Source organism: Perognathus longimembris, chromosome 6 (assembly GCF_023159225.1).
Source record: "Perognathus longimembris pacificus isolate PPM17 chromosome 6, ASM2315922v1, whole genome shotgun sequence".
NCBI lineage: Eukaryota > Metazoa > Chordata > Mammalia > Rodentia > Heteromyidae > Perognathus > Perognathus longimembris.
In genome coordinates this window covers 79,709,482-79,723,978 of record NC_063166.1, presented here as the reverse complement: position 1 = coordinate 79,723,978, position 14,497 = coordinate 79,709,482, and the positions used below count along the sequence as shown (strand labels likewise).

The following is a 14,497-nucleotide window of genomic DNA, read 5'->3' as shown; positions in this document are numbered from 1 at the left end:
GATGGTCATTACTGTTATAAACATTGTTCAGTAAGATTACAGATAACTTACAGGGTCTACTGCTATTTAGCTTTTTGTTTCTCCTTATTCTATCATGTAACTAGATAGGATTTTTTTTCCATTTTAAAAGTTACTTCTTGCAAGCATAAAAACCATCTTGATATATTTGTTCAACTCCTAGCTAAAATGCATATTGATTAATACTACATACCGGAAATGTAGGATCTAGTACTGGTGCTTTATGACGATGAATAGCCCCCTCACTTCCAGATTACCATAGTTGCAGGCTTTATTGTTTTCTGGTCCTGTTGCCTTAGCCAGAACCTCCAGACGGTGGCAGTGTTGATCCTGCTGGGCCTTGGTTGAGATTCTAGTTTGACCATGATGGGCGTTAGAATTCCCCAAGGTCATAGTGTGTGGGTTTCCTTTGGGTGCTGGTCTTTATGGCTCTATACTCCGTTTCCCCTCTGGCTGTGTTGCTTATCAAGTATCTTGTAAGCGCTGTGGTTTCCCTACTAAGCAGACAGACACGGGGGGGGGGGGGGGGGGGGGGGTTAGTGTCCTACCCTACCTCACGCCCCCGGCTGGATTTTGTTCCCAGTGTGTTGCTCTGGTTCAGTTCCCGGCATTTTCCCTGGTTTCCCTGCCATTTTCTCCGCATGCGCAAGCTGAGTTGGCCTGTGGTTTTGTGTGTGCTTCCTCTTCCTCATTGCTGCCGGTTGTCTGTTCCGCAGGGGCTTGGTGGAGAACCACCTGAGCTGGTCCTCGGTGAGCTGCGGGGGTGGGACTCCCTGGCTACCCCCCCCCCCCCTTTCATAAGCCTCCCCCGGGCTCTGCATTGGCCTGCTTGCCACACCCAGATCAACTCTGCTCATTTGTATTGTGCAAAAGAACTCCCTTTGCCCTACATTTGCAGTTCTTTTGTCCCTGGAGATCCATTGAATGTTCTCTTAGCTGAGCACTGGTGCTGATACCCATAATCCCAGCTACTCAGGAGGCTGAAAACTGAGGATCACAGTTTGAAGCCAGCCCACGCGGGAAAGTCGGTGAAACTCATCTCTAATTAACCAGCAAAAAGCCAGAATTGGAGCTGTAGCTCAAGGGGTAGAGTGCCAGCCTTGAATGAGAAAGCTAAGGAGCAACACGCAAGCCCTGAGTTATTTTAGTATCTTTGAACTTTGGGGGGGGGGGGTGCCCTATGACCTTTTTTTTTTCTGTTCCTGGGCACTGTCCCTAAGCTTCCTTTGCCCAAGTCTAGTACTCTATACCACTTACGCCACAACAGCACTTGCAGCTTTTCCTGACTAGTCGATTGGAGATTAAGAGTCTCACTGACTTTCCTGCCCGGGCTGGCTTTGAACTGCAGGCTTCAGATCTCAGCCTCCTAAGTAGCTAGGATTCTATGCATGAGCCACTGACATGCGGCTCTATCAACTTCCTTATTACTATTATCAAGTATATCCCCCATCTTCCTTATTCTTCCCTCAATAATAAAGACATTCAGTGCTGGTCCATCTTCCATCATGACCACTTGCATCAAGATCATGATTTAAAGTGAGCCTCAGGACTGCCGGACAAATAAAACAGGGACATGTGCGGATGGTTAATTCCTGAACTCAGGAGGGGACCAATCAGATGTGGCACATGGGACAAAGTCAGCAAATTAGCCAATCAGGAGTGCTGAAAGGAACTGGTCAGCATTTCTATAGCAACGGCCCCCAGGGGGGCAGTCCTGTGAGCCAGGGATTTGCAGGATTCTACATGGCTGTAATTTACCAAGTTGTGAAGTAACTCACAGGCTGAGGTGAAATGAAGTCCTGGGTTCAAGCTTAACTCATAACGGCCAACATAAATAAAAGCGCCAGCCACTGCTAGCTCTCGCCTGTAATCCTAGGCATTCGGGACCTGAGGATTAAGATTCAAAGCCAGCCCAAGCAGAAAAGTCCATGAGACTCTGATCTCCAATGAACCTCCCAAAAGCTGAAAGTGGAGCTGTGGCCCAAGTGGCAGAGCACCAGCCTTGAGCACAAAAAAAAGCTCAGGGACAGCGCCCAGGCCCCGAGTTCAAGCCCCAGACACACACAAAAATAAAACGTAAAAGGACAGATACCCAGGCAGATGGAAAATGAACTCACCCCCACGAATAAATAATCCCGGCAAGGGATTACCTACGGCAAACTCTAAATTTTCCCTTCCATCCAGACTTCCATGCGTTTATGAAATGCCCTGGCTATTTCGCCATCAGGGTTGTCTGGCTGGGGGGCTGGGGGAGGGGCCTCAGAAGCCAAGGGTGAAATAAAGGTTACCTTTACCTTTTTTTTGGTTTTTATTTCTCCCCCCCCCCCTTACAATTTACATAATAGTGAAAAGGTGCTTTGTGTAAGCTTCACCCTATGTACATTTCCACGGGCGATTTCTCTCCGATGGCCACCAGGGGAAGACGCCTGTGGTCCCAAACTTAGGAGAATCACACCGAGTTTGCTCTTCATGCCCATAACCCTCCTAAGCTATCTTCGATCCACGGAAAACAGCCTTCCCCAAACCTCTCCGTAAAGCTGCCTGTGTGAGAGAGGGGCGGCGGGAGAGCCCTGGAACCCCACTTCAGGGCCCCCAACTTTTGCTGGGGTTTTTTGGTATGTGTGTCTGTTGTTTGGGTGTTTTTCGTCTGTTGTTGCTGTTGTTGTTGTTGCCAGTCTTGAGGCTTGAACTCAGGGCCTGAGCGCTGTCCCTGGCTTCTTTTTGCTCAAGGCTAGCACTCTACCTCTTGAGCCACAGCGCCACTTCCGGCTTTTTCTATATATGTGGCGCCGAAGAATCGAACCCAGGGCTTCATGCATGCTAGGCGAGCGCTCTACCACGAGGCCACATGCCCAGCCCCTTGCTTTTTTTGCTTATGGCTGGAGCTCTGCCACCTGAGCCATGCCCCCAGATGGGCTTTTTGCTAGTTGGAGATAAGCGTGGAGATGTAGCGGGCTCAGATCTCACTCAGCCTCTCGACTAGGATTACAGGCCTGCACCACCAGTCCCCGGCAAATCCCATTTTTGATCAATGTGACTGGTCAAGTTAGACATTCAACTTGATAATCTGTGGGAGCAGCTGTTCCCACATGCTGTTCCGCATGCTGTGCTGCGGGGTGGGGGTGGGGGAGGGAGGCAGCAGGCCCCCACTTCCAGGTCAGGCCAGGGCGGAAATTTTGCCTGGCACGTCTCAAAAACAAAGCAGGCTGCATGGCGCCCAGCTGTGATCCCAGCTTGGGGGGGGGGGGGCAGAAGGATCTAGAGTACAGCAGGCTGCCTTGGGCACTTGGTCTGAGATGTCGTCGGTGGTTAAGGTACTGGGTTTCTTTTTGGGGGGGAGGGAGGACCCCTAGTACTTGAATCCTAAAAAGCCAAGGAATAAACAAGCAGCAGCTACTAGCTATCTCCCATCCCCCATCCCCCCCCTCCCCAGAGGGCGCGCCCCCACCATTCAGGTCTCTCCAGGATCCTGACACCTGCTTAGGGGACACGGGGGACAAGAACACAGTAGAGGTAGCTACACGCCCCGGCCCCAAAGCCGCCGAAAAAGAAGTCTCAGAAACTCAACCTGCAGTGACTCGACCTGGCCGGGCTCCGAGCCCCTGGGTCCATTCACAACTTGCGAACCAACCAGGAAGTTGGAAGCACATCTGCTTGTGAAACACACACACACACACACACACGCGCGCGCACACACACACAGGCCCGCAGGGAGCTGTTCTACCCCCACAGGGCCCCAGCCATCTTTCTAGGACTTAGCCATCATATCCAGCTCACCTGCAGCAACCTAAAAATCCAGATTCCTGGGCCTGCCCCCCCCCCCCAGTAATTCAGGCCTGTAATCCCGGCTCCTCAAGAGGCTGAGATCTGAGGACCATGGTTCAAGGCCAGCTCTCATCTCCAAGTAAGCATCAACAAGCTGGAGGCAGAGATGTGGCTCACGTGGTTGAGGGCCAGGCTGGAGTGAAAAAAAGCCAAGGCCCAGACCCTGGCCCTCAGTTCACACCCTAGTGCCGCGCACACACACACACACACACACACCATGAATTGGTAGCTGAACCTGGCCATGTTTTTTCACACAAAGTCCCCACGTGACTCTCAGGTTGGGACAGGCTCCGGGCGCTGCCCTGCTTGGCTGACTCCTCAATGTGAGGAAAATAAAGGGGGGAGGGAAGGGGGGCTGCTCCTGTTGGGTGCCATCCGAGGGGGCGGGCAGGGGTCCCCTCGGATCTCACCAAGGTGCCCAGCCCCGTCCTCCACCCCGGGTGCCACCGAGGGCTCCGGACAGAAGTTGGAGATCGTCGGTAAAATAAAAATTTAAATAAGATTCCGGGCCCGGGCCGACGCATTCCAGAACTTTCGGGATGTGCACAGTTAGCCGGGTTCCCTTTAAATCTGCGGGGGGGGGGGGCGGGAACACAAACAAACAAGACGGGGAGGTTCAAAGAAGGAAAGCCCGGCGCCCGCCCCCGCCCCCCCCCCCCCCGCCCGGAGCCCGGGTGCGGCCGCGGCCCCGGGGGCAGCGCGCGGCCGCGGGGAGCTCGTTAGGCGCGGGGCGCGGGGCGCGGGGCGCGCGGCGCGGCTGCCATGCTAATGGCGCGGCGTCACCCGGGACCTCGTTACCGCGCGCGCCGCGATCGCCCGGGACCTCGTTAGGATGCAGATTCGGGGGGGCCCCCCCCCGCGCTCCCCTCCAGCTCGGGCGCCGCCGCGCGGCCCGCGCCCCCCCCCCCGGGGCTCCCCGCGGTCCCGGCGCGGGGGGTAAACCGCGCGGCCCGGCCCGGACATGCGCGGTCGGCCGGGCCGAGGGGGGCGGTTCCGAACCCCGGGAGCCGGCGGGGCGAAGCCGCGCCGCCCGTGGGGACCCGCGGGCCCCGAGCTCGCGCCATGTCGCGGCGCAAGCAGAGCCGGCCGCGGCACCGCGACGCCGAGGGGCCGGCGCCGGCGGGTGAGTAGCGGGGGGCGCCCCCGGGGCGGCGGGCGGGGGGGGCGGCACGGCGGAGCCCCCCCCCCGCACTCGGGCCCCGGACCCCGGCCCTCCGAGCCGCGCCCCGCAGCCCCCACCCCACCCCACCCCCGGCGCGGACGCCGTCCCCGCGCCGGCTTAGGCCGCGCCCTGGAGGCGGCGCCCGGCCAACCCCGACTTTGCTCCGCGCGGCGCAGACCCGGGTTCGGGGCCGGGGAGGGGAGGGGAGGGGCGCGGGCGGGCGGGCGCGCGCGCGGAGAGGAGCCCGCACCTCGCCGGAGTGCGGGGCTGGCGGCCCCGGGCGGCCCCGCTTCACGGGGCGGGCAGCGGCGTCCGCGCGGTGGGGCCCCGCAGCCCGCTGGGGTCCGCGTCCCGCCCCGGAGGCCCCGCGGGCTCCCGCGCTCCGGCCCCGCCCCGCCCCGCCCTCCCCGGGCCCGCCTTTCTCGGTCCTTCTTTCTTTCCTTTTCTTTTCTTTCTTCTTTTGCTAGTCCCGGGCCTTGAACTCAGGGCCTGGGCACACTGTCCCGGGCCCCCCCACCTCTTTCCTCCCCCCCTCCACATCCATGTGTGTTGTTGTTTGTTTTGGTCGGTGGTGGGGCTTGAACTCGGGGCCTGGGCGCTGCCCGCCCCCTGGAGCCAGCGCGCCTCTTGTTCTCTTCTTGCACTTTCCGCTGCTCTCCGAGGCTGCACCGTGGTGGGGCTTTGGGGCTTTGAGAACCTGGTCGGGGAGGGTTGAGTTGAGTTGGGTTGGGTTTTACTTTGGTTTGGGGTTTTGGTTGGTCTCGGGACTTGAACTCAGGCCTGGGCGCTGCCCCTGAGCTCTTTGTGCTTAAGGGTAATGCTCTACCATGCGGAGCCGCTTCCAGGTTTTGAGTGGTTCATTGGAAATGACGGTCTCATGGGGACTTTCCTGCCTGGCCATCCTCAGGTCTCAGCCTCCCGAGTGTCTAGGAAGACAGGCTCGAGCCACCCGTGTATTAACAAATAACTATATGTTTGTACATATTTATATAAATATACCTATGTTTGCATATGTGTGTATAGATGTACATAGATATGTATATTCAGGACTCCCCTGTGCCTAGACTATGCCCAGAGGAACCTCGAGTCAAAGGGAAGGGCTGGGAATGGGGAGGGGGGAACTCTGAAGGGGGGGATTAATTCTGGGAGGGGGCGCACTGGAGCGAAGTCACTGCACTGAGGGACTGTGTGTGTGTGTGTGTGTGTGTGTGTGTGTGTATTGGAGCTTGAATTCAGAGCCCTGTGTTTTTCCTTAGCTTTTTTGCTCAAGCCAGGTACCCTACCACTTAAGCAGCATGTCCACGTGCAGCTTTTTGCTGGTTAACTGGAGAGTAGCATCTGGGGAACTTTGATGTCCAGCTGCCCTCTAACTGCAGCGGTTACATCTCAGCTCTCGAGCAGCTGGGATAACAGGCGTGAGACAGCCCCACTAAGCCTTTTCTTTTTTTTCTTTTTCTTGCCAGTCCTGGGGCTTGAACTCAGGGCCTGAGCACTGTCCCTGAGCTGCTTTGTTGCTCAAGGCTAGCACTCTGCCACTTGAGCCACAGCGCCACTTCCGGCTTTTTCTGTGTCTGTGGTGCTGAGGAATGGAACCCAGGGCTTCATGCATGCCAGGCAAGCTCTCTCCCACTAGGCCGCGTTCCCAGCCCTGGTCTTTTATACTTAATTAAGGCTGCCCATCAGCACATGGACTCATAATTGTCATAATTGCAAGAGCGTTGGGTGAAAGGTTGAAGGGTAGATTGCCATCGCTTTTTCTTTTTTTTTTTTTATTTTGGTGCCGGTGCTGGGCCTTGAACTCAGGGCCTTGGCCCTGTCTGAGCTTTCTGGGTCAAGGCAGGTGCCCTACCACTTGAGCCACAGCTTCGTTTTGGCTTTTTGGTGGTTATTTGGAGATGAAAGCCTCACAGACCCTCTTTCTCGGGCTGGCTTTGAGCCTCGGTCCTCGGGTCCGAGTCTCCTGAGTAGCTAGGATCACAGGGGTGAGCCGCCAGCACCCAGCCTCATCACTTTTTTATTTCCAGCAGAATAAGGTAGCAGCCCGGGAAAGGCACGCTAACCCGGCTAGTCTGGGTAGACGTGCTCGCTGGACTGGCCCAGGGCCCTACTTCCAGCTTCCAAGGGTTCCCAGTGTGCAACCAGGAGAACCCCCCCACCTCAGCGGAGGGTGCATTGTGTTGGATGCAAATAGGGCGGCTTTCATCCACCCCCACAGATAACTTTTGCCCCAGGTCTAGTTCACACTGGAACCGGGTTTTCCCCTGAGAATCGGGTAGCTTGCCAGTGAGCAGTCTCCATACTTGGGCCTGGCACGGTGCTAACAAGGTGCTTTACATATACCAGCAAATTGAATCTTCCTCTAGCCCCAGGAGACCAGGGCCGGGAGATCTGGTTACACCTGGTAACTTACCCAGGGTCACACAACTAAGGAAGGATGCAACGGAATTTGTTATCTTAATTTGATCTGTGTGGTGCTTATTGGCACACAACTATAATCCCCAGCTGCTCAGGAGAGGGGAGTCAGATTGAAAGTTCAAGGCCAGCCTAGGCAAAGCCATGGAGCCCTTATGTCAAAAATGAAATCTTAGAGGATGGAAGTGGATGAGCATTGTCAAAGTAGATTGTCAGCAAGTGCAAAAGTAGGACAAGGTAACTTGATGCAGTTGTGTTAGGAATTGGGGTGGGGGTCAGGAGAGGGATGGGGAGTGGACTGGAATACATTGCACAGGTTGTGAAAATGTCACAGTGTCACACACACACACACACCCTTAGAGAGTGAATGCATGCTAATATATGAAAGTTTAGGGGCTGGGAACATGGCCTAGTGGCAGAGTGCTTGCCTCCTAGATCTGAAGCCCTGGGTTCAATTCCCCAGCACCACATATATAGAAAAAGCCAGAAGTGACGCTGTGGCTCAGGTAGTAAAGTGCTAGCCTTGAGCAAAAGGAAGCCAGGGACAGTGCTCAGGCCCTGAGTCCAAGGCCCAGGACTGGCAAAAAAAAAAAAAAAAAAGAAAGTTTAAAGAGAAAGGGAGCAGAAGGGGTATAGCTAAAGTGGTAAAGCACTCACCTAGCAAGCATGAAGTCCTGGGTTCGATCCCTGACACAGATGATTGATTGATAGATTTTGAGACTTTAAGCCCTCATCCTGAATCCATCTTGGGTCCTCCCTCTTCTCTCTCCTTTCAGGTTTGTTAGGTTTTTTTCGTTTGTTTGTCTGTCTTTTGTCCATCCTGGTCCTTGAACTCGGCCTGGGCGCTGTCCCTGAGCTCTTCAGCTCGAGGCTAGCGCTCTACCACTTGAGCTACAACGCCACTTCCGGCTTTCTGGTGGTTCATTAGAAATAAGAGTGCCCCAGACTTTCCTGCCAGGCTTTGACCCGGGATCCTCAGATCTCCGCTTCCTGAGTAGCTAGGATGACAGGCGTGAATCACCGGGCCCACTCAGGCTATTTGTTGATGCATCTGTTTTAGCCTGGAGCGCAGTGATGCCTGAAGTATCTTCCTTGACCTGTTACCAAACTGAAGCAAAAGCTACTGGAGGGGAGGAGGAGGTAATAAAAGCCTAGATCCACCCGCCACCGCCTGCAGCTTCCGGCTGCATCTCGTCATAAAAGCAGTGTTGGACTAGCCAGGATAGCTCACTCCGATAATCCCAGCACCTCAGGAGGCTGAGATCTGTGAATCACGGTTCAAAGCCAGCCCAGGCGGATACAGCAAAGGCAGTGCTGAGGGGCAAGATCATTGCCCTCAGCTCACACATTAAAAGAATGGAATCAAGGCTGGAATATGGCCTAGTGGCAAGAGAGCTTGCCTGGTATACGTGAAGCCCTGGGTTTGATTCCCCAGCACCACATATATAGAAAACAGCCAGAAGTGGCGCTGTGGCTCAAGTGGCAGAGTGCTAGCCTTGAGCAAAAAGAAGCCAGGGACAGTGCTCAGGCCCTGAGTCCAAGGCCCAGGACTGGCAAAAAAAAAAAAAAAAATGGAATTAGATCAGGTGAATAACCTCATGACGAAGTTAAAAACGGCTGGAGAAGCAAGAAAAAAAATTGAACCTAAACTGGCTAGGAGGAGAGAGATGACAAAGATCAAAGCAGAGATGAATGAAATTGAGACTAGAAAGACCATCCAGCAAATAAATAAAGTTAAAAGCTGGTTCCTGGGCTGGGGATATAGCCTAGTGGCAAGAGTGCCTGCCTCGGATACACGAGGCCCTAGGTTCGATTCCCCAGCACCACATATACAGAAAACGGCCAGAAGCGGCGCTGTGGCTCAAGTGGCAGAGTGCTAGCCTTGAGCGGGGAAGAAGCCAGGGACAGTGCTCAGGCCCTGAGTCCAAGGCCCAGGACTGGCCAAAAAAAAAAAAAAAAAAAAAAAAGCTGGTTCCTTGAGAAAATAAACAGAATTGACAAAAACAAAAAAGCTAGCCCAGGCAGAAAAGTCCTTAGACTCTTACTTCCAATTAACTAGCAAAAATTCACAAGTGGTGGTGTGGCTCAAGCAGTAGAGCTCCAGCCCTGAGTAGAAAAAGCCAAGCGAGAGCACAGAGTCGCTCGTTCAGGCCCCACTGTTGGCCCGAGAGCCTCCTCTTGTCTTACTTCGCTTGCCTGTAATTCAAGTTCATTCTGGGTCGCCACCATGAGGGATTTCAGCTGGGACTGTCTCCATCTCCGCCTCAGAGCCGCTCGGCGATGGCCCGAAGGCCGCAGAGCCCCCCGCGGAAGGCGACGGCAGCCCGAGGCCCCCCGCCACGGAGCCCCCTCCAGGGCCCCGGGAGCAGACCGCCACCCTGGGGAGAGGACCTTCAACTGCTGCTACCCAGGTAAGGGGCGGAGCCGGCGCCCTCCTCTGTGGGACTCCTGGCGGGGTGCGTGCGTGCATGCGTGCGTGCGTGCGTGCACGTGGGCATGCTGGGCCTGGAACTTGAACTCAGGGCCTGAATGCTTGGCTGGAGTTTTTGTGCTCTCACACAGCTCCACTTCTGGCTTTTTGGGATCCCAGACTTGCCTGCCCAGGCTGGCTTCGAACCTCAGCCTCCTGAGTAGCTAGCATAACCGGCGTGAGCCATCTGTGCCCAGCGTGGGGTTTTTCTTGACTCATGAATGACACATGTTGTGAACAGATGGCCCACGTGTGAACAATTGACCCACATGGCCTGCGTGTGAGCAGATGGCTGATGTGTAAGCACGGGGCCTTCCCGGCGCACAACTCCAGATACCGGACCCCTAGCAGACATAGGGCGACTCGGAACCCCATCGTCCACTGAAAATGCCTTAGGTTAAAGTGCATTTAAACTGAGCCCTAGTGTCCAGACCTGGAGGCCGCGATTGGAAGATCGCTCCGCTTGGTAGCCAGACTAGACAGGAAAGCCCGGGAGACGTAGCTCCCGTGACTCAGCCAGCAGCAGGAAGTGCCGTGCGGCTCAAGGGGTAGAGCAGCCTTGAGCAAAAAAAGCCACGCAAGAGAACAAGTTCAAGTCCTATGACCAGCGCACGCGCGCGCACACACACACACCACACACACACGGCTAGAGAGAAAGAAAAACCTGTGTTTTCTGCTCTCCTAGGGTGTCACTTCAAAACTGTTCACGGCATGAAAGATCTGGACCGCCACCTAAGAATCCACACGGGTAAGAGCGGTTCCTGAAGGCCACCACTGAGCGAGGGCGCGGGACGTGGGGTGTGGGAGTGGACTGGTGGTTAGTGGGGGCTGGGGCGAGGAAGGGAAGGGGCGTGAGGGGAAGATGACCGGCACTGGGCCGCACCGAGGCCCGTGGCCTCCACATCTTCCAGAAGACCCATAAAATGCCCGCTTACAAGAGGTGGGAAGGGCTGGGTTCGTCATTCACTGCAAGACACTGCAGGTGCAGGGCGGGCGGGAGGGGGGGGTCTGCGCTGAGTAGCAGAGGCCCGGGGCCCCCCCAGCATCTCCCTCAGGTCACCCCCGCCCCTCAGCCGAGCCCCGTGGTCGCCAACACCACAGTATTTCCACTGTCGGCGCCCTGAGAGGCTTCCACGGCGGGCGTGGCCTCCGTGTCCCAGCGCCTGCCGCGGACCTCGGGTCCCTTTACACAGATTGAAGCCCCCGAGGGGTTGGGTTCTGTCCGTGGCTACACCACTCACTAGGGAAACCTCAAAATACTCCAGGACAAGAGGAACCACCCACCCGCAGCCCACACCTGTAATCGACTCGGGAGGCTGAGATCTGAGGATGGCAGTTCGAAGCCAGCCTGGGCAGGAAAGTCTGTGACAGTCTCTGATCGCCAATGAACCACCAAAAAGCCAAAAATGGAGCTGTGACTCCAGGGGTAGAGAGCTAGCTAGCCTTGAGCAAAACACTCAGCCAGCACCCAGACCCTGAGTTCAAGCCCAGAACTGCCACACAATAGTAATAACAACAACAACAATAATAATAATAATTTTAGTGAAAGAAACTATTTCCCATGGCCAGTGTTCTGAGAAGTAGCAGTGTTCTCTTATCTCCAAAATAACCAGTGAAAAAACAGGGATGGAGACATGGATCAAATGACAAGAGCACCAACTATGGGCAAGAAAGCTAACTGAGAGCCCAAGGCTCTGAATGTAAGCCTAGAAATTGTGTACACATGCACACTCCTGTATGCGTGTACGTGCACAGATACACACCTACATGTGCACACCCATACACGGGAGCGCATCAGCCTGGTGCGTCTTTCGTGCGTCTCTGGGTAGGGCGGGTGTCAAGCTGGTTGACAGGCGTGTTCTCGTCACACTGAGCATTAGTGATCAGTTACACCTCTGCACGCCGTGGGGGGGGAGGGGGAGGGGGAGGCCGGCCTCCGGACCCCAGAGCCCCCTCACGGCCGCGTGTGCCTTTGTGTTGGAAGGCGACAAGCCCCACAAGTGTGACTTCTGTAACAAGTGCTTCAGCCGCAAGGATAACCTCACCATGCACATGCGCTGCCACACCAACAAGAAGCCGCACAAGTGCCACCTGTGCGACTACGCGGCCGTGGACAGCAGCAGCCTCAAGAAGCACCTGCGCATCCACTCCGACGAGCGGCCCTACAAGTGCCAGCTGTGCCCCTACGCCAGCCGCAACTCCAGCCAGCTCACCGTGCACCTGCGCTCGCACACCGGTGAGTGCGCGCGGCGCCACCTGCTGGCCGGCCCCCGCACCTAGCCTCGCGGCCACATGGTGTACTTAGTTCAGCCTGTAGCCAAGACGGTTGAATGTGGCTGTAAATGGTGACCTTTTCTTTCTAGGAGCTTTTCTTCCTCTTCTTTGGTGGGGGGGGGGGGGAGGAAATCTTCTAAAATCATAGCTACCTCCCGCCAGGCACTGGTGGCTCACGCGTGTAATCCCACCTCCTCGGGAGGCTGATATCTGAGGATCATGGCCTGAAGCCAGACCAGGCAGGAAAGTTTGTGAAACTCGTTATCGCCACTAAACTACCAAGAGAAGCTGCAAGCGAAGCTGTGGCTCACGTGGTAGAGCACCGGCCTTGAACAAAAAGAAGCTCAGGGACAGTGTCCAGGCCCTGAGTTCAAGCCCCAGGACTGGCACCAAAAAAAAAAGGGGGGGGGGGAGGATGATAGGATGATAGAAAGGTTGACACTATTCAAGAGGTATTATACTTAAAACCTGACTTATGAAATTTTAACCTCTTTGTAAAACTATTTAATAACAAAGTTTTAAATAAGTAAATAAGAAGCTAAGAGACAGCTTGGCACCAGGCTTGTAATCCTAGCTACTCTGGAGGCTGAGAGGTGAGGATTGCAGTTCAAAGCCTGTCTGGCAGGAAAGTTTGTGAGACTCTTTATTTCCAATTAAATCACAGGAAAAGGCAGAAGTGGCGCTGTGGCTCAAGTGGTAGAGTGCTAGCCTTCAGCAAAAGGAGCTCAGGGACAGCGCCTAGGCCCTGAGTTCAAACCCCACTAGCAACACACACACACACACACACACACACACACACACACACACAATTTGTATGCCCATCAAAACTGTCTCCTGTCTTGGAGTAGAAGTATATGCAAGAACTCAAGGCCAGGGGCTGCTGGCTCATACCTGTAATCCTAGCTACTCAGGAAGTTGAAATGTGAGGATCATGGTTTAAAACTAGCCTGGACAAGAAAGTGTGTAAGACGCTTATATCTCAGTAAACAGTGGAGCTGTGGCTCAAAATAGTAGAGCACCAGCTTTGAGCAAAAAAAAAGCTAAGAGACAGTGCCCGGAGCCCTGAGTTCAAGCCCCTCTACTGGCACAAAAAATAAAAATAAAAAAACGCCCAGTGTCATTAAGATGGTCGACGGCAGAGGAGTCGGGGGAAGCCGACGCTTGAGTTCAGAGTCGGCTTCTTCTCTCGGCCACATCGGGAAGGGGCTCGACGGGGACTCGGGTGACTATTGTCATCGTCCCGAAGCCGGGAAGGGTTAGAATTCAAAAGGTCCCAGTCCACCGGTGGCAGCCGCGTGCACGAGGCGTTTGGGGGGAGTTGGGGTGCCCCCCCCCCGTGGCCTGCCTGGGCTAACGGAAGCACACCTTTCCCTGCCAGGGGACACGCCCTTCCAGTGCTGGCTGTGCAGCGCCAAGTTCAAGATCAGCTCGGACTTGAAGCGGCACATGATCGTGCACTCGGGGGAGAAGCCCTTCAAGTGCGAGTTCTGCCACGTGCGCTGCACCATGAAGGCCAACCTCAAGTCGCACATCCGCATCAAGCACACCTTCCGGTGCCCGCACTGCGCCTTCCAGGGCCGGGACCCGCGCCGACCTGCTGGCCCACAGCCGGCTGCACCAGGCCGCGCACCCCGAGAAGTGCCCCGAGTGCAGCTACTCCTGCTCCAGCCCCGCCGCGCTGCGCGTGCACCGCCGCGTGCACTGCCAGGACCGCCCCTTCAAGTGCCACCTGTGCAGCTTCGACACCAAGCGGCCCAGCAGCCTGGCCAAGCACATGGACAGGAGCCACCGGGCCCAGGCGCACGCCGAGAGCCGCCGCCGCCGCGGGGCCTTCCGCTGCGAGACCTGCGGGGCGGCCTTCGTCAGGGGCGACTCCCTGCGCTGCCACCGCAAGCAGCACGGCCACCCGGGCGGCGGCGACGGCAAGGGCGCGCCGCTGGTCACCTTCCCCGCGGAGGGCGGCGCCGAGGCCCAGCTGGGGCCTCTGGTCTCTGGGGGGCAGCTGGAGGGGCCCCTGGAGCCCAGCCTCGGCCTCTAGCGTCCCCGCGGTGGGCTCTGGGGGGGGGGGGGGGACTGGCCGGGGTGCTGAAGCAGACGGCCTGGACCCCGCGGAACACGATACCAAAGCGACACGGCAGCCCGAGAGATGCCGTCGGAAGGTGGCAGGGCCCGCCAGGCCCCGCTCGGCCCCACGGGGACGGATGGCTGTCGGGACACGAACCCCCATCCCGTCCAGAATGGACGTCTCCAACGAGCGAGGACTAGAACACTAAGTCCGTATGCAGACCAGGGCCGCGCTGCCCACCAGTTCTGGTTCTTAGAACTGTGCTCGATTC

At 56.3% G+C, this 14,497-nt stretch overlaps 1 protein-coding gene across 1 annotated transcript; it reads left to right on the top strand.

The window, feature by feature from the left end:
• Positions 1-4,868: 4,868 nt before the first annotated feature.
• On the top strand, positions 4,869-14,282 carry LOC125353896 (zinc finger protein 64-like). Its single transcript, XM_048349633.1, is given in 7 exon segments — positions 4,869-4,966; positions 9,686-9,793; positions 9,796-9,828; positions 10,573-10,635; positions 11,872-12,123; positions 13,540-13,745; positions 13,747-14,282. Coding segments are annotated over 7 exon segments (1,176 nt in total). The 5' UTR covers positions 4,869-4,905; the 3' UTR covers positions 14,200-14,282.
• Positions 14,283-14,497: the final 215 nt, after the last annotated feature.